Here is a 21,108-nt window from a genome sequence, read left to right as displayed (position 1 = left end):
TCTTTTTTTTTTACCTTTAAGCAAGCAAGCTCAAGCATTAACGTGTGTATGTATTTTGCTGCTCTGTGTTTCTGAACTAATAACATAAAATAACATGGTATAATATGTTATTTATGTTATTTCCTTATGGTTGGAAGAATCCCAGTAAACCTAGCGGTGTTGAAACTCAATGAGCAAGCCGTCTTAGACAAACTGAAAAACAAATGGTGGTACGATAAAGGGGAGTGTGGCAGCAAGGACTCCGGAAGAAAGGTTAGTCTCCCACCCAATCCTGTCACCTCACAGCACCTCCCAGCACAACCCTGCCCTGATCCTAGACCAGCCCCACGTCCAGCCCTCAGCCTCTCTTACACTGAGCAATAACCCTTATGTGGCTCTGGCAGTGCTATCATATTGGCCCGAATATAAGACAACCCTAATTACACGATAATACCTGTCTTTGAATGAGTACTTTTAAACACCCAGTGCAACAAGGCAGGCATGTACACTGTTTTTTAACATCTTAAATGCATCTTTGCATTTGAATAAAGATGCAGTAAATTAATAAAACACTGAATAAAACATTTTATTACACAGTTGATAAAATACAGTTCAGGGCAGAATGATTATTTTGTATGATCCACTGATTGTAAATTATGGAATATCGATGCTTCAACATAGTAAAACTAGCAATTTAATTAAATCACTCAGGCTTCAGAATTAACTGATAAGGAATACATTGAACTTCAATAATCTAATTGAATCAAAACTTCTTAATCCTTTGTCAGACTTGCTATTACTGATAATATGACTACTGCTGCTTCTGTCAGTAATATTAAAGCTGAACACTTGGCTTCAAATTATTCACTTTAATACGAAATATTCCTGACTAAATAAACAACAAAGGTTAAAAAAATATCTTAACTCATTTTTATCAAGAGTTTAACAATCAAAACTCTTCTGCTTCATCCGGACTGTGTGTGTGTGTGTATGTGTGGTTTAGTCAGATTTGATTGACAGTTACCAAACAACCTGCCAACTGTCATCAGATTGTGATTCAAATGTTGCTAAATCCAAATTTGTGATATCACCTCATAAAATAACCAAAAACTTTTCTAACTTTGGCAGACAGTTGTGTGTAATTTTGGACCACATAAAGTTTTTCTTTATTATTACAGTTGCACTGTTAGCATCACTACTACAGTGTCAACTGCTGCCAATGTCACAACTACTATTACTACTGCTGAGAATGAATGGTGAACACTGTTCACATTATCATTAGTAAACATACTTACTGCAAATGTAGGGAATTGTTAAGACTTTTTGCCACTTCTGTGTGGACCACCTCTGCACTAAAGATGTTCTATTTGTATGTGGCAGAAATACATTAACATAATCCATCAGAAAACAGGGCTTTCTGGAGACTTTTGGAGCTAACTAACACTAGCAGAAAGTGTATAGTTTAAAACTCGCAAACAGCAACAATACAAGCTATTAGTACAACACACTCTGAACAGGATCCCTTTGTAACATAAGAGAACATCTGCTGTTGTGAATATATAAAATGTAATTCAATCCCAAAAGATGTTTGAAATGTAATTTCCACAAGAAATATTGTCTTATATTTGGGCCAGTACTTTGGTGGCACTCTGGTGTCTATTTCTTCCCACTGACGAGCTTGTGTTGTCAGAGATTTAATGTTCATTACCAGTGTGTAAATACATATTGTGTGGTGGATCAGTTAGTAGTGTAATGGAGACTACAGTTACCATCCAGGTTGTATAAATCCTCTTAAAAATAGACCGTAAAACCCACCAAACACACACACACACACACACACACACACACACACACACACAGATCAAATGTTCTGATAACCTTGAGCTGGTACTGTAGATTAAATACCGTATGAATTACTCTGAAAGCAATTTGTGAGAATAGATCTCCTTCCCAAGGAGAAGAATAAGGAAAAAAACAAAGGAGGACATGAGTGAGACAGATGACGACATTAGACCATTGGACGATGCTGAACCCTTCAAACACGTTGAGCCGTAACCTTTACATTCTGGCTCACTCACTGTAGAGCATGCATGTATGGATGCAAACCCTGCCAATCTGCTCGAGTTGCACCAAATCTGCCACTGTGCTTGCATGCATTTAGAGTCTATGTTAACCACTGTTTCAAGAAGTAGTTCTGCCTGACAGAGGCTTTTTCTCTTTAGCTTAGGTTCCTCTATGAAATGTCAGCGGGCCTTCTGATCCTGTCACTACAACTGTTACAATTTTTTTTCTACCTTTCCTCTGCTCATACTTTGATACTTTAGTGTAGAGGTGTCAAACCATGTGCAATGAAGGGTGAAGTCTCCAGGGAACATATTCACAAACAATCTGAGAATATTCTGCAAGGGCTCTGAGGTTGGAATAAAACTTACAGCAAGGAGTCCCATTTTGGGAGAGATTTAGTAGAATACACTGTCATTGGTCAATCATGGACATCTTAGTAGTACAGTCACAAAAGTATATATTTAAGGACAGTTTACTGTGAAATTTTAAAGCCCTCTATAGTAAATATTTATAGGAACTTTATAATGAGTGTTTGGGAACATAACTTGACTTTAAAGGAATAGTTCTACATTTTGGGAAATATGCTTATTTACAATTGATAATCCTCTCATATCTGTATGCTAACCATGGAGCTATGAAACTGACAGCCAGGTTCTGTCCCAAGGTAACAACACTGGCCACCGGCACCTCTTGGTTAACCCGTTACATCTCAAGTGGCCCACGAAATACTATGGCACATGACCACTGTAAAACCACAACATGCTGTTTTTACACCTTTTATACATATTAAACAAATGAAATATAACATGTTAGTGAGTTTCAGAGGTGCTGGTACACATATGGTTTTGATGTAGCTTCATTTTTACTACATAAGTATGAGACTGGTATGATTGTCCTCATTTCTCTTAGCAAGAGAGCGAATAAACTTATTGTCCAAAATATCAAATTATTCCTTTAATATTTTTGCAGTACTCACAGCCTGACATGTGATGCCTCCTGCTCTCTAAAACAACTCCCTGCTCTAAACAGTTATTAGCTTTGTCAAGAGTTGAGATACTTCATTAATAGCTTATTTCTTTGCCTTGTTTTAATGGTATTTTTAAATGGAAATTCTCAACACACACATGCAGGCAGAACATTTATTCTAAGATGTTTCTAAGGATTTGGCCACTGGGGCCAAGCTTTGTAGCTTTGTAAATACAACTTTAGGTGTTTTCATAAACTTAATTTTAGCTTGAGAGGAGGAATTAGTGTCTGAAGTAATCAGGTATCATTCCTGTTTGGAGGAAAAACTTGCAGACTCTCAGTCCTTCATAACACATTATTTGACACACAAGCCCTGGTCTAAAATCTTTATATAGATCACATAAAGCTTCTATATACTGTGCAGCAGGGTATATCTAGATATTATTTGGCCAAAAGACAGACTAAATATATTCAAATGCAAATTGCTGATATCCTGAGTTAACTGTACAGTGTAATAAAATGTAAATGGCCAATCTAACAGAACTATAGCTTTTCATGTGGTATCCATCTCTTAAAGTGACATTAAGGTATTCCCCAGACAGATGTACATGGAATAGCATCCTCGTTAGACCCCATTGTTCCATGAGAGCCTGTTAGGTCGACTGATATAACTCTCAATGATTACATTTCATGACTATAAATAGGCATAAATGTAAGTAGGCGCCATTGAGATAGAGAATAATGACCTATAATATCAAGCTATGTCAAACCAAAGAGTTGTTGTGCTGTTGCTGCATGAATGCATGTGTTGTGGGGTGTTTATGCACTTTACCTGTAGCTCCTCCCTCACAAAATGTAGTTTTGAGAGGTGTATGAAATAATCAGTTAAAAGATTCACATAGACATTGTTTAAATGCTTAGAAATGTATAAATAAGTTATGAACATTCTGAATAAGTATATATTTTAAAGATTGGAGGCCTGTCTCACAATCAGGTTTAACATACTGTAGCTCTCTTTGAGTTAGTAAATGTACAGCTAAACATTGGTGATTCTGGATAACTGGTCTCACAAAGCTGCTAACGCTCTGTTTCTGTTGTAACCCAAGATTTAGCAACACAGCTACAAGCATGTGCACACGGAAGGGGTGAGATTTAAAGTAGACAGCCAATCATATGCTACATTGACAGCTGAAGAGTGTTGAATTTATATGAGAAAAGATGAAACTGCCGTTCCCTGCTGGGTTAAAGCTGAAGTTGAGTTATGTTAAAGATACCCAGTATAAACACACAACTACAGTATAAAAAGCTATACATATACAATATATAGTAAAGAGAAGTCTGATAAGAAAATGTCTACAGTAGCCTAGAATTGGTATGGGAAATAAATAACTTACTGATATTTGTCCTCCTCCTTTATAAAGAAAACAATTGCAGAATAAATAAATATTTTCAAAGTTAGTTTGAATAGTTTCAAAGAAGTTTTAAATATTTCAAGTGTTTCTCCTGCTGATGTAAGAGGAGCGTTGCAGGAGTTGTGAAAATAAAAAAGACTAGATCAAGGTTGAAGGTCGATGAAAGATCACTGCTCGTGGTTAGGGTGCTGTCAGAATAGTTTTTATTCATATGATAAGAAAGAGAAAGTATTCCATAGCACACTGAGATTTTCTATTTATGAAGTCTGTTCTGCAGTGATTGAACTGCAATTGTACATTTTATTAATTACTTACAACTACCTACTTACTATTTAGTCCAAAATCGTGTTTTATTGCCAGAAAGGAACGCTGCTACTACAAATTATTTATGATATAAAAAAAGTTGGGTGAGCATTCCTACGGAAGCCCAGTGCTAATGTTAAAGGATGTTCTAACCTATTATTAGGCCCCACTGTGGGTGCTACAAAGCTTTCTGACAGGTGACGCCATGCTCTAATAATGACCTAACGTACCTTTAAATGCTGTTAAATGTCCTGCCCTCACATCTCCAACATGCTGTTTTGTAAGATTTATAACCGTTAAAGAACACTGACTGTGCTGCAAATTATTGATGATATAATAGAATAAATCATCTCAGAGAGCAGTTGTACAAGTTTGTAAAGATGTCACTCTGTGCTCTTGAGAAAGCAACTAATTTTTTCCTGATAATTGAGCACAAAGGCTCTGTCAAAAATTTCCTTAAAGGTTCCGTCTACGCTGTTGGTTACCATGGCAACAGAGCTCAGTTTGAACACAAGCTATCTTTGTGAGACCGAAAAAGAACAGTGTTATGCAGTTAACCGATTAATCCTGCTTTGTGAGACAGGCTTTCGAAACATTGTTGTTGTTATTGTTCATATTTTGTTTTGTTTTTGTTTTGTGTTTGTGTGTGTGTACGTGTGTCTCGTCCTCTTGTCTCGTACTTTACATCTATGACTACTGTATCTCTTTGTGTACCTTAGCACTTAGGCTCATCTATGTGTGTGTCTTTGAATGTGTGTGTGTATGCAAAAGTATGTATTGGTTTGTGTGTGTGTGTGTGTGTGTGTGTGTGTGTGTGTGTGTGTGTGTGTGTCACATTACTCTAATGCATTTGAGTCCTTGCACATGTGATTCCTACCTGTTTGTGAAACAAATGTGTGTCTTTAATTGTATACTATGCAGGATTTTCTTTAAAAAAAAAAAAAAAAACAATGTGTAGACTCATACAAAAGTAATCCCTCTCAATCATCACGTATGACCCACTAGAAGTGTGTGGTAGTGTATTTATCTGCCTCTGCCTGTATTTTCTTATTTTCTTATTATTTTGCTGTGTCCGTGACGCTTTTGGGCATCAACCTTCAGGCAGTGGATGTGTAGCCCCCAGCCAATAACAGCGCGCAGGGTGGGAGGGCGGTACTCGTAGCATAGCAACCAGGTTACATCGCTGTCTCCGTCTCTCTCCTCTGCTCCGCTCTGCTCTCTGTCTCTGTGTCATGCATGTATAAAGAGCTGCAGGTCTGTGTGTCTGCTTCCTCGCTCGACCACCACTGCTCTCTCTCTCACTCGCTCGCTCACTAGGGAGGAGGGGCCAACTTTGAATTCTGTGTGTTTACAATCACCAAACAACAAATCCTGCATAGTATAACCTTAAAGTACATGTGTGTGAATCAGTGTGTCTGTCTTCAGTTACTTATCATATGTATGTAAACGTACAGTATAGAGTCATTTTTTGTTGCTCTGCTCTACTATCACTCCTCACCAACTAGCTCTGTCCCGTCCTCCCTCCTCCCCTCTAGGACAAGACAAGCGCTCTGAGCCTCAGCAATGTGGCGGGAGTCTTCTACATCCTGATCGGCGGCCTGGGCCTGGCCATGCTGGTGGCACTGGTGGAGTTCTGCTACAAGTCCAGGACCGAGTCGCGCCGAATGAAGGTGTCCACCGCGCGAGCCGCTGCCGCCTCAGCCGCTCAGGCCTTTCACTGCTCAGCCTTAGACAGTGGTGCTAGCGCCCCCTACACAGAGCTGCAGAGCTACGGCCTGTACGCCAACAACATTGTTAAGATATAAGGGCAGAGCACAGCCACGGGGTAGGAAACGCTGTGATCAAGCCATAATGATGATGATGATGATGATGATGATGATGATGATGACATCCGCCTCCTCACCCCCCCGCCCATCTAACCGTGATCACAGTAGGGCCTTTCACGGCTTCCACCGCAGTGCAAACGCTCTCCTGTACCTCTATCTCCCTCTGCCGCTCCCTCGCTCAGTCTTTATGTTACTGATCTCCTGCAGTTGTCTTGAATCACTTGATTTTAAATTGCCATTATGCCTGTTTCTTTATGTTCAATAGATTTCATCACAGTAGCTTAAATGGCTCCAAATCAAACATGAAGTTTAGCTTGTCTTTAATATTACCTCTAAATCTGTATCATATATTTATTTGTCCAAAATCATTCACCAAAAGAAGGTTCTACCTTTTACACTCTATGATATTGAACTATGAATCAATTTAAAATGTTTCATTTAGATCATTGACATTTTGTGGTAAGTAATGTAGAATCTAGAAGCATAGTTAAGTACATGATACACTTTTTTTTATTCTGGCTTACAAAAATGTTCCTTTCTAGTTAAATCCCGCTACTACACTCATTATAATCTTGTAGCACATGTTAACAAATGAAGAAATTTCACAGCACAGGTGTAAAGGCAATTTGAATCACAGTGGTACATCTATCTACCTCTGTCGCTGTGAGCACATCTCTCCCCCTGTTCCTTCTTCTCTTTTTGCTGACTGTCTCGCAACGCAGGGCCCATTGTGGTGAACATCCTTTATATGTATACCATAAGGCAGGCCCGGTGCGGCTCACATGTGTTCCATCACTGCTTTTAACCCAGACCAGTCTAACTCAAGTTATTGTATTTGCAGAAATCTCAAGAGTAAGGACTTGTTGCTTAGTATTTGACTGCGAGATGTGAGGTTTCTCCTCCAGCAGCTGCGATATCATACCTATTAGTCTTCCGCTTCATGGATCAATTTACACAAACAACCTTTGATTCATTCTTCCAACATCAAAGCCCCCTGGGGCTACGCTGATATACTCTTCATGTAAACAGCAGAGAAGGCAAGGCAGAGCCAAGACAAGGCGTGATCTTCTACATGAATCTCTTATTTTTTAATCAGCCTACAAAGAGACACCTGATCAGTATGCTGATGAGATTGGTGAGGAGCCTATTAGTCCAGCGGTGCCTTTATGCTGTTTGGCTTGAAAGAAACAACAACGCGGTTCCAATTAGAGGCCGGTGTAATTCTCCAATCCCCATGCAGCACTCACCGGTTGCTGTAGATCGCACTTGCTTCGCCCAATTTAATCAACTATAGAATAGAGGATGTAGGCAGACACAGAAGAAGCACATGTGCTCGTATACACTCACGCACACACACACGCATCACACATCATTAGGTCGTCTTTCAAGCCCAGTGGCTTTTACTGCGCTAGACTGGAGAATGGAGCTATTAAACCAATGAATGAAACCTCAGCTCGCTTCTTACTGCCCGCACTTCGCTCTGTTCCTCCTGTTACAAATTAGGACATTGATGCACATCGGCCAGCGCCACGGTTTACCACCCGCGAATATCACTCAGGCCTAAATAAAGAGGATGAAAACCAGCACCCTATGACTCCTAACAGCTTATTCTGCTCCTGAATTTCTTGGAGTGCCAGCACCACATACAGATAGTGACATAAACAGCTGCTTATGCGCATGTATTCATATAACAAAGACTGGAGAAGATGCATAACATTCTGCAGACTTATCTTTATCTCTCTAAGACCTTTTTAAAGTGCGCTGCTAGCTCTAACTGTTGCATTAACTTTCCCTGCTCTTATTAGGATATAATCCATGTTTGTGTCCGTAGACTTAACTGTAATCTCTTTGTTTCTTTCTGACAGCAATCCATCAACGACGCCATGCGCTGCTCCACCCTGACCAGGATGAGTGGCAACGGGAGCGGCGGAGAGAACGGACGAATCCTCACCCACGACTTCCCCAAGACCGTTCAGACACTGCCCTGCATGAGCCACACCGCCAGCATGGGACTGGGTGCCTCCGGCATGTGATCGTCACGTGACTGTGCAGGCGGGGAGGAATAGGCAGGGTGGGGCAGGACAAGCACAAGACTCTAACGTCCTCAAAAATCATGGCTGTCCGGTTTGACCCATCTATTCTCCTGGCTGTCAACGTGCCCGACTCAAACAAGACTTAACTTACTGCCAAAATGCACTCTCGAATCGCTCCTTACAAACTACGAACAGAGACTCACAACAATTTTTTTAATAAGTGGATGTTTGGAAAAAGAGATATTGGAAAAAAAAGGAAGGGAAATGTGCTGCAATAAAGAAGCCGTCAACGGGGCGTGTTTTTGAATTTTTTACAGTGTTCATTTATGTGGGAAAAAAAAAAAAAGAACTTTATTCTTCAGTGTGACGCCTGCGCTGTGCCATTTCGATGGAGCTGTTGACCTTAGTCTGCGTGTGCAATATCTTCACCTCCACTGCTGACCTTGTACTACCTAGATGCTTTCTGATGGCTGATGGAACGTGTCTTTGCACAGATGTGGTGATGAGGACAAAACACTTGTGACTTCTATGATCATTTGATATTGTTTTGGGACATTCCCGCTCTCTTTCACTCTCACATTTACACGCCATTTTGGAAGGACAAAGTGCTCTGTGTAGCATAGGCAGTTTTTATGATATAGTATATGGTTGACACTGTTGTATTAGCGCAAAGAGCTTTGTCAAAAGTAGTTGATTTGATTTTTCCTCGACTGAGGTTTAATGCTGTTTAAATCAGCGGATGACCGGGCTACAACAAACATGCATTGCTGCTACACCTCATTTAACACGTCATGCCTTGTCTTTGTGCCATATGACCATTCTCACAAATGCACTCAGATACACTTACACACTTGTTGCTACTGGGTTATGTATTCGGCCAACAGATAGATATATATATATAAAGTTGAGAGTTTTACTATTTAATGATGAAAGAGCAGATTCCGAAATGCTCACTTTGACCTGTGTGAGAAAGGGTTAGAGGGTAGAGAAGACACACGGACACATTATTCTGTGGCTATGTACAGCACTGAGTGACCTTACACTGTATTCTACTGTTGTGACATTCATAGCATATCCATTGATATACAAGGGAATCTATTTGCAGCGCATGTTAAAGAACTGAGATTGACAAATTCAGATACAATCTGGAGAAAATGTTCCCCAAACTATAGTTAGAGTCGTCGCTGCATAATTCACTCACTCCTGTGATATATTTTCAGCTGTATTCAGTTTTAATGAAATGGGCAGAGGAGCTATTCACTCAATTTATTGAGAGTGGCATATCCCCTGCAGATTGTGTATGGCCTATAAAAGGAAAGTTGGCCTCCTCTCTCTGTCGCTAGCTAGCTCAGGAAGGAGGCGGGATTGGAAGACTTGGTGTGACTGACGGATTCTGTGTTTTTTGGAAGCCAAGATTACATTGGTCACTTCTCTGCTCGGGTTGTAGAGTTTTCACTTTCAGATCATGTAAAGTAAACAAAAATTACAGCGGCAAGCTCTGAACAGTAGAGGGCAGAGGGGACAAAGGGCAGCCTATGTTTGACATATAGGCCTTCAAGGAAAATTCCACCCAGAAACATTTCAGTGCTGTTAACTAAATGACTTTTGATGATGTACTTTGCATTTCTGGACCCATTCTGTTGGTTAATAGTGTGTTTTATATTCTCGTGAATGACTGACAGCAGAAAACAAAAACTTCTGTAGCTAATGTTACGATTTGGTATCAAAGGACAATTTAAAGGACAAAATGAAAGTTTACAAAATGATATATTTTTCTTATTGTCAACAAATTCCATGAAAGGACAAGACAACATTGTGTTGTTTCATCTTTTAATACTTTCCGACTACACTACCCTGTATGTGGCACTCAGCCCCAAACCCACTGATTCCCACTGCAGACGAAAGTGTTTGAAGACATTAAGAAACACTCTGCTTGTCTGATATGGTTTTCCACAAAGTTCAATTACTTCAGTGAAAATTCTTTAAATTATATCTACTCCTCCCTGAAAAATCCAGAATCTGTTTCAGAACTTTATCTGCTGGACAAAAGTTTCCCCCCGCTTCACTGAAAAGTCCATCCTCAGTGTATGTGCTGGTTTTACATTTCTACATCGCACCTGTGTTACATATTGGACCACAATTGTTCTCAGAACTAGTTGTGACGTCACAAATCATGTTCGTATCTGCACATCTTAAACTCAGATTTAAGGTGAGCACAGAGAAACTTTCCTCCTCCTGATGATGAATGACAGCTGTGAAAATGGCTCACAAATATATAATTTCATGTTAAAAAAAAATGCTGAGTAATACCCTAAAACAGCTGGGCACTGTAGTTTTTGGCAAATGTTTTTCAAACAGGCGTAAATAATGCATTTGTTAGGGACTGCTTTCAGCCGCGTATTAATACACATTTGGTGCACTAGTGAGAATTTTTGACAGCAGGATGATGTATGTGGGATTTACTCAAAATAAACAACAGTACACATGAACACAGGACCAGTTGATTGTTGGTTTGGGTCTATAATTATAGAAAGTCACCAGGCTTGTCCTTCAAGCTCAACTGTCTTAAAGATAGAAATGGTCAAGCAAGGAGAGAAACCAATAGCAGGTATTTTCTTACAACGCGTCACAGCCAGAAGCTATGTACCGTCCAGCATGTTTTCCTATTACATACCTATCACTTTCTCCCTTCCCATACACTCAAATATTCCACTTCAGAGTACAACAATTTCATGTACCTGTAATGTCACAAATCACTCAAGAAAATATAGGAAAATGATCAAGATGAAGCAGGTTGAGGGAAAAGTGGGTACATCAAAATGGCAAATTACAGTAATTCCTCACAACATCGGTCCTGAAATGCACTGAACATCACGCGTGGTTGTTGATATCCAAGAGTCTAACAGTGTCCAAAGGTGTGATTTTACTTTACGAAGGTTACTGGAAGGTTGTTTGCTAAAAATGGGATTTCTGCTGCTGTTGCATGTCAGAGGTCAGCTTCAGATTATGTACCGCACACTCTAGCTGGCTTCTCATTTCACACCAGAGGCCAAGCGCCTGTACAAAGGCAGCACGCATCATCTGCTTCCACAACACGGCGTGTATTATTTTTCCTCACCTTTAATTTTCTGCTTTAAAAAAAATTTACTACCAAATCTAATGTATGCCCTCTCTTTCTCTACATCCTCATACAAGCAAGAAAAATGGGCAGTCAGAGTTTACTGAAATCACACATATCTCCACCTATTATGTATATAAAAGGCTTTTCTCTTGAAAATGTGTGTTTTCCTTCCAATCATGCCTCAGTGTACCTGAATTAGTTACCGCGTGAGTACTTTTCCTTTCTTCCTCCATCGATGCGTCTTCTTCTGCTGATGCTGTATTAATTAGGACACAGCACAGCACTCTTCAGTGGAGGCTTTACCTTCAGAAAGATGTTTTATATGCCATAACAGATTTGTAAAAAATCAAATAAAATAAAAAGACACTCAATGTTTGTATTATACAGGAGAGTTGGGGTGCCAGAAAGTGTTATACACTTTGAAGAGTGTAAAAAAATAAAACACACACACACACACACACAAACACACAATGATGATGAATAATCTATAGACGCTAATGTTGTTTAAAGCCAGTTTTGAGTTTATTTCGTTTGATTTTGTTGCAAATTTCAAAAAGGATTTCCTGTTGGTGTTTTTTAAGTGCTTGAAATTTAACATCATTTGAATATTTCTTTGTCGTTGTCCTTTTCCACAGTATTTTACTACTGGAATCTAATCACAGTTTGTTCACCAGAAACATCATTATTGTTGTTTTTTTTTTAACTAAGGAAAGGGTGTACATGAGTTTTGAAATTAAAAAATAATGGTTAATAAATGAGTTTAAAAGAGAAAAGAGAATACAACTATAAGGAATCCGATTTTTGAGAAATAAACTTTTTTTTTCTAACCAAAGTGTCCTGGAAGGAAGTCATCATGCTTTTGTAACCGAATAAAGGAATAAACTATGTATATTTGTTGGTTTTATTTCCACAGGAGTCACATATATCTCTCCTCCATGCCTTGGGCAAACGGGATGTGACTTTAGATATTACAGGCATAGGAGGATAAAGTGCTGTCTGAGTCTGAAAGGAGTGCAGTGATCCAAAAAATAATCTCCGGCAGTCTGTCTTACATGAAAGCAGAAGAAGAAAAAAAAAGTCTCTGTTACATGAGCTGCAAGGCAATTAAAAAAAGACGTCTTGTGTGGACTTAATGGTCCTCGTCAAGGTCAAACAGATTAATGAGTACAGCCAACATTTAATTAAGAAGCACCTTCACATGCATTCCACTCAAACTAATTTGCATCTGTATGTCTACATAATTTGCATGTATGAAAACCAAAAAATAAACCTGCATAGACAAAAAGCAGAGAGAAATAATGGTGAGTAGGCTACAGCCTCTTTGCTGTCTTTATGTGTTTTATTTTAATTAATTGTTTTGGCAGAGAAGGTGACCATATACAATAAAGTTCCCAACTGTGATTTAAACATGGGACCTTGCAGTTTATGTTATGCATCATAGATCAATGGCCCTCAATACAGCTTTTTTTTCCTGCAATGAAATTATATGGCAGCCATGTTTTACAGCTGCAACAATTAGATGATTAATTGATTAGTCCCTCAACCTAGAATTTAATCAACAACTATTTTGATAATCGAATAATTGTTTTAGTCATTTTCTAAGAAAAAATGCCCACAATTTGCTGGTTGCAGCTTCTCAAATGTCAATGAAAATAATTGTTAGTATGTTTTATTTCTAATCAGCACATTCATAGGGTTCCATCCAGGAAATGTGAATTCACATGTTGAGGACAACAGTATCCCCATCAGTCCAAAGTTTAACTTAAAATTATCAGCACTTTAATATTTTTATGTACCAACATAACATACTTTTTATATTATTATATTATATATTGTGTGAGTCATGACACCTGTCTGCTGCAGCTAGAAACAACGCTGATGAGAGTGGTGAGACAGAACTAAAACACAAGAGTTGTGAGTCATGTGACCGAAAAATGCTAAAATCCTGTAGAGCTTGAGGGAACTGCAGAGTTAGGTGATAATTGTCTGTGAGTTCTTCACTACCAGCAAGCTTCCTGCATCACACATACTGATTTTTCTATTGTTAATATAATAATACTGATTAGCTATAACTGTTTCACCTATCACCAAACATTTACCTGAATTTACTAGCCCAAACTGAGACTGACAAAACATTCACATACCTTCACTTTATTTGACATATAGTACTGTATTTATGCTGTCTTCATCATTCCTGTTCAACACAACTCCAAACTGTTCAGCTGTGATGCATGAATTTTTGGAATGGATTATTGTGTAGATCCTATGGTGGATCCACCTGTAGAATAGAGGAGGTGAGGCTTACGAAATTCTATATGAACAGCTTTGCGGTGAGCAGTGTTGCAGCAGGCATCGCAGCAAAGGAGAGAGCAGAGCACCGACGGCTTAAGCACACAGCTTTGACCAAAAGGGAGCACTGGATATGTGTTACAGTGAAAAACTGTACGTCTGAGTCGACTGCCTGCAGACTTTGCTTCATTGATGCAGAAATTACCAGTAGCTTCATGTATTTTATGTTCAAATGTTGTACTTCAAGCTCAGAAATCCCACATGTACCTTTGTGCACATTTAGAAGACAAATGAGGACAAGTCAAAAGGAATGTAGTCTGATCAGTTCGAACCAGTTATTGAGCATAGACGGCCAGTTTGAGTTTTGTCAAAACTGCACTTCTGCAGAGTTGATCCAGTCTTCAGTCTTTCTTTATGAAACATCTCTGGCATGGCTTTTTTGTATTGATTCACCAGAATGTTATTACTCCAAACACAAACTGACTGTGACATGTCAAAGAAGCTGCAGCTGGTGCTAGAGAAATCCTCAGAATACCTGTGTGCACTTTATACTGTGTGATGCTTTTTTATCATTTATTATGATTAGTTATCTATCTATTTTTATCTATCGCATAAATTCTGCCTTGGAAATTCCATCTGTGCGCGTAAGAGTCGAAATATGAAAAATGATTTTCATTACCCGGAAGAAACATTTCACGCAACATGAAATGTCATCTGATCTGTCGTCTCATATTATTGTTCATCCTGAAAGAGGGAATTATTATGACAATGAAGATACAAATATAGAATGTGGCATTGTATGCTGCGGCGCTTATTGCGTATGTGTGAGTTAATGTGTGGATGTGTGTGTCTGCGCGCTACAGAGAGATAGCAGGGTGTCATGCTGTGTCACACCCCATGATTAGTGACATCAACTACCGGCGAGGCCCCTCTCTTTCTCACTCTGACAGGCAACAACCTACTGTATAATTAACATCTCTCTTTCTCTCTCTATCTGTCGCTCTCTCCTCTCTTTTGCAAGGTGTTTCCAGGGTCACAGCTTTTTTTTGTGTCTTTGTTTACCACTTCTTCTTCTTCTCACCCAACCTCAGAAACATCTCCTGATTTTGAAACAGGGTGTTTAAGGACACTGCGATTTTCACCGCCGCTTCTTTATTATGACTGCGTTAATTTTCTGTCCTCTTTATTGGTCTCGTATATGATTATAAACGTCCAGGACTGCCCGCCAGGCTTTAGGAGTCACACACTGGTGCTCTGAGTTTGCATCTTGGATGGAATTTATCTATTACCAGTGACAATGAAATTATGTCCGCAGGTCATCAGTCTTTATCTAAAATTAAATCGGAATGTGTCACCTGTCCTGGATCTTTGGGAACCAGTAAATCACATCCAAAAATTATGATCTCCTTTTGAAACTGTAATGTCTTGAGGAGTACAATAAAAAAAAATGCTTTCAACAGCGAAATAATGATGATTCTCAGGAACGCCTGCAGGTGCACTGATGGTGAGAGCAGCAGAAATATCATGTCAGAGTGAAGAAGAAATTTTGATGAGAAAACAGAAAGCATGCAAACAAAGAGATGGAAAGATAGAAAAGAACAGCACACGGAGAGTGTCTTGTCTCTGCCTGGAGAGTCATTGAGCATGAATGCTGCTTAATTGTGTCCAGGTGCAGCTTTCTCACACACTTTCTGTCTCTCATTAGGGAACTGATGATGAGCAGCAACATCATACATACACAAGTGGACCCACACATACATACTTGTACTAATAAGCATTTTCGCAGATTCTCTAATGGACACACACACACACACACACAAACATGCAAAATATTTCAGCCTTGTGGATTGATCTGTTATAGACATGTCACCTAAATTAACCCCTTAGTTACTTAAAGATCCCCTCCAGACATATGTACATATATAAAATCCTCTACTTTGAATAATAATTTGTGTCTGAATTGGGTTTTCCACAAAAAAAAAGTTCAGTTATCTCATTAAATTCCTTAAAATGACATCTTCTCCTTCTCCTTCATTAAAAATACTTTTGTTCATTTCAAAATTTTAACTGTTGGACACAAGATGTCTCCTACTTCACTGAAAAGTTCATTCTCAGTGTTTGTGCACTACAGGCTTCACGTTTCCACATCACACTTGTACAAGTTGAATACTGGTCCACAATTAGATCCAAACTAGTTGTGATGCTCATACAGTACCAGTCAAAAGTTTGGACACTTTCTCAAATGCAAAGTGTGTCCAAACTTGGACATGGAATATAATATTCATGAGTATGTTTTAATTAGTGTATAATCACCTGAAAGTAAGAGCTGTTGTGTTTTCGTTACCTTACAATGAGCCCTTCATATCCACATAGAGAGCAGGTCCTCTTCCACAAAGCCTGCCATGTTGCACCACCATGTTTCTACAGTAGCCTAGAACGGACAAACCAAACACTGGCTCTAGAGAAGGCCTTTTGTGTTTTTTGCAAGTTTCACAGCCACCGTAGGTTCTCCTACACGCTTGGAAGGAGAGAGTGAGGGGTATTCAGTTTGTTGCCATTGGCAACCTCATCGTTAGATGTCACTAAAATCCTACACACTGAACCTTTAAGTTAGGTATACAGTTTACAGTGTTAACAGTAACTGCTCAAAATTCTCAGTATTTTTTCAAACAATGGGTCCTTGATTTATAAAGTGGACAAAAGCAAACTTTTCATTTCTAGCCAGCAAACATCGATTTTATCAACTGAACCATCAACCGTTACTAAACAGATTTTATCTAGCTAGCCAATTAGTTAACTGCTAATATTAGCTCCATTTGTTGATTGAAAATGACATGTCCGACTGACTATTTAATGTATCTAGACGGCTCATTTTAAAATGAGAACCTTGTAAAAAAAGTCTTAAGGGGGACCTATTATGCTTTTCCTTATTTTCAGTCATATATATATAATCTTACAATGTCAGATGTTCATATTAAATGTGGCCAAAGTGTCAAATAATGAGGTTTGTGACAGATTTCTTTATATTGTCACCTGCTTCATACACAGCACACAAGTTCCCTGCTCCATTCCGCTAACATTATGGCATCTTTCCATTGTTTTGGGGGTAGTCACGTCCAGCCATGACTCGAGTTGAGCTGGCACACTGTGAGTGTTTTTCTATTTTACACACAGCAAAGTAACATAAGTAATTTACCTGTTAGACGTGTACTGATCGTCTGCTCTTCATCAAACATTATCATCACTGTGGTTCTTTCTGCTTGTACTATTCCTCCCTGCATTAACTCCCTGCAATTCACAGGGCATGAGGGGTCACTGAATGGTTTGATGAGTATGAAAATGATGTGAATCATATGCTTTGGCCTTCGCAGTCACCAGATCTCAACCCAAATGAACACCTACGGGAGATTTTGGACCAATGTGTCAGACAGCGCTGTCTACCACCATCATCAAAACACCAGATGAGGGAATATCTTTTTGAAGAATGGTGTTCATCCCTCCAGTAGAGTTCAGAGACTTGTAGAATCAATGCCAAGATGCAATGAAGCTGTTCTGGCAGCACATGGTGGCCCGACACCTTACTAAGACACTTAATGTTGGTTTTTCCTTTTAATTTGTCACTCGTCTATATGTGTGTGTGGGTGTGTGTACCCATGCCCATATTTTCACTAATTCATTTAATTTGTTTAGTTAAGCTGAAAATATGGTCCGTGTGTCATGGTGGTGCTTACTATTGATTTGTGCTATGGGGGTTTTGTTTTCTAAATCAGGTCTGCTCCTAAACTCTCTTCTCCTCCTTTGTATTTCAATAATGCTGTTATGAAGAGAGGTAGTCTAACTTTGTTGTAGTGTCTCCTCCTGGCATGTGAGCCATGTTTTTCCAAATAGAGGAGGAAAGGAAATCAATAGTGGTGAAGAAACTGCCGCCAGCTCATGTTGGAGGGACGGAGTAAAGTCTTGCAGCCATCAGAGAGGAAATGCTCGCTCCTCTTTGGAACAGCTTGAGCAAACTGCCCTCAGTCTGAAGCAAAAGGACAGAGTAACACATATCCTCATGGATGTTGTGGCTTTCTCATTATTTTTATCTTTCAAGTCATTTGTAATTCACCTGTGTCCCTCTCTGTTCTCTCTTGTGCATGCCCCTCATTTCTCCATGTGTGTTGCGTACACCCACAAGCAGCTGTAGGCAGCGGCTGCGCACAGTTGTGTGTGGGTGTTTTCTTCCGCTCATATACATGAACGGATACATGCACACACACACGGACATGGGTGCACATAAGCCCGAGCACACAGACACACACAGACACAAACACACACTCCGCCCACAGAGATGCTGCATGACTGAAGCCTCGTTCAATAGCATGTACCACCTCTCGTCTCTCTTCCATCCAGCCCTCAGGCCGTTTCTCTCAGTCTGAGTGACTGGCACTCGCAGCAGGAGGAGATCTGAACACAGCATCTAACGACACATTGACAATACACAAAAATTGCCCCAGGACGGTCTTAGTGCTCCTTTGATTTCCAAACACATATAACAGTATATATACATGTATGTCTTTTTAACCACATACACAAACAGTACAGGCACAAAATAATGTTTTTTAATTGTTGTTGCCCTGCACTGTAGCATTAGATTGGATTTGAATTTTAAAAAAAAACTGACAAAGGTTAAAGCTTTAAGGGTTTTTGATGGTGTTCATATTGAAACTTCTTTATACATAGATCCTCAATTTTAGGAAATCAAACAGTGCTACTTTACTTCATTTTAAGCGAAATGTTATAATTTTTACTGCACTACATTGGACTGCTGTAGAGAAATCAGCTGTAAGTTGGGTTGAGCTATGCTGGGAATTAGTGGTGTCACCAAACTCTATAAGAATCATAACCTGGCTTTAAGATTTTATATACAAGATATGAAATCCACTCATGAAATATGATGCATTATTATTGATTAAAGTACCAAACAGTATAAGTTCTGTACCCTCTGTTTCAACCTGCTACAATGTTAAAATGCTGCTTCTTCTTTAATGCATCAGTAATAATAAATCAATAATATATATAATGATAACACTGACAGGGTCCACTATGCCTGATTAGTGCTTTGACTTTTGATACTTAAGGTAAAATTTTCTGATAATACTTATGTACTTTTGCGCAAGCAATATTTTGAATGCAGGACTTTTACTTGTTGCTATATCCTTAAGTCAGTCAGTCTGACTTTGTGTGTTTTACTTGCTGAAAACCAGATCGAAACAATTACCAAAGACCTTCAGCTGCAGTACAGACATGGTAGACCATTATCCGGTATAACACTGGGAAGAGCATCACCCAGGAAGTATCTGATTATTTCTATGGGTCAAAGAAATATATATAAAACAAATATTATATGTGTTGACCTTTAAGCACAGTGTATTACTTTTTTCAAGTTCTGCTCATGTATCCTTGCATTAAATACTGTTATATATGTCAGCTCCCGCTGGTCAGGACCTTGCATGGTAATTCGCTGCAGTTGCTGTGTGTACGAATGAATACAGAGTGTGTATGTGTGTTTTTGTGTGTGAATAGGTGAATGAGAGGCAAACTGAAAAGTACTTTGGATAATAGCGCTGTACAGAATGTAATCCACATTGTACAGGTGGACAGATTCAGACACTCTGGCCTGAGGCAGGACTGTCTATTATCTAATATTTCTTCAGCACTTCAGTGGTCAGTCCACACATCAAGGCTCACAGTTTGAGTCCTCACTTATCCCATTAGCTGTTGATTTATAACTAGTAAAGCAGTTATATTGCTCTGTAAATGAAAACGTATGAGGTTATGATGAGTTATTATCCAGCTGGAGCTTTATTGGTCCTTTCATGTCTCTGTGGTGTTGAGGGTCACCCAGGGACTGGCTGAAAGGGACAGTCAATCACGATACAGAGCCTGTTAGTCCGATGCTTTCAAAATTAACTGCCCCTGTTTGAGATATGGGCCTCCTCATTGTAGGGGGAACAGAAAAGTTGCACTGCTGCCAGCCCTCCCGAAGTGAGGGGAAAGCTGTTGCCCTGAAACTCCGCTTCTCTTCCTCTGTTTCCCATCTGTCCATCTCGGTGGACGGAGGCAGGTGACGGCCCTGAGGGGAAGATGGATGGAGGTAGTAAACAGGGTGCTGGAGACAGAAAGAACAGGAGAGCAGGAGAGGGAGTGAGGGAGAGATGTATGGCAGCACACATTGCCTCAGACAGAATGACAGATGAGGGGATTATGGAGCAGGGCTACTTTCCACAGTGATCAAAGTTAGGGAGCCTCCTTTGCACAACCCAGGTAGACTCCCAGACAATTACTCCAGGTGGATAGGTTCAAAATCCAAGGAGCAGGAAATACCTCCTATTTCAATGTAATATTTCACTCAATAGGCCAGAATTCCCTACCTAAATATCTCCACTGCGAAGCAATGCTTCAATTGCCATTTCCGTTTGTTGAAAAGAGGCTGTTTTTTTGACAATAGGAGACATTTTTCATTCTACCAGTCAGTTTGTGGTTTTGTAGCTGCTGGGAGCTGTGAGTAGGCAATCTCCTCGGTTTTAGTGGACAGTTTTTCTATTCTCATTCTCCGTGTCAGAGGTCACTTGAAAGACATTCACATCACTACAGAAACATTCTTAACTCTAAATTTCAGCCTTCTCCTTCCCGCAGGCCCAATGCATATTTAGTAGGCGCACAAATCAAATCTTCCAAGACAGTCACATTACCTAAAATGCATTACTGCAGTAATGGGACATTTACTCTAATGCATTTATCTGAGTATGTGTGTGTGTGTGTGTGTGTGAGTATCTGGAGGTAGAATGCATATATGCATACTTGAGTGTATGTGCAGGTGTATATGCATCAGTGTGTAAAGCGTGCAGGTATGATTGTGATTTTGGTAAACACACGGTGTGAAGTAAAACCTGAGTAATGGATTCAGCCTCAGTAAGAGTAATCAGTGAACCCTGAGCTCAGCCTATTGAAGTTTAATAACATTCTGAATGTCAGAACACATGACAGCAGAGAAACATAATCCCCTCTCCCTGTAGAGAGAGGCCACAAACTAACCCCCCCCTCTCTCTTTCTATCCTTCTCTCCATCCTTTC

General features: G+C 39.5%; 1 protein-coding gene across 1 annotated transcript in view; it reads left to right on the top strand.

Annotated features, from left to right (window-relative positions):
- gria1a (glutamate receptor, ionotropic, AMPA 1a) overlaps positions 1-12,591 on the top strand; it is a 69,233-nt gene extending 56,642 nt beyond the window's left edge. Inside the window, 6 exon segments of the mRNA XM_042418159.1 lie at positions 6,260-6,394; positions 8,416-8,469; positions 8,471-8,507; positions 8,510-8,577; positions 8,579-8,628; positions 8,630-12,591. Coding sequence (XP_042274093.1) covers positions 6,260-6,394; positions 8,416-8,469; positions 8,471-8,507; positions 8,510-8,577; positions 8,579-8,628; positions 8,630-8,729 — 444 coding nt within the window. The 3' untranslated portion in view covers positions 8,730-12,591.
- Positions 12,592-21,108: the final 8,517 nt, after the last annotated feature.

Source organism: Thunnus maccoyii, chromosome 8, assembly GCF_910596095.1.
Source record: "Thunnus maccoyii chromosome 8, fThuMac1.1, whole genome shotgun sequence".
In the NCBI taxonomy this organism is placed as follows: Eukaryota; Metazoa; Chordata; class Actinopteri; order Scombriformes; family Scombridae; genus Thunnus; species Thunnus maccoyii.
This window is presented reverse-complemented; position numbering and strand designations above follow the sequence as displayed.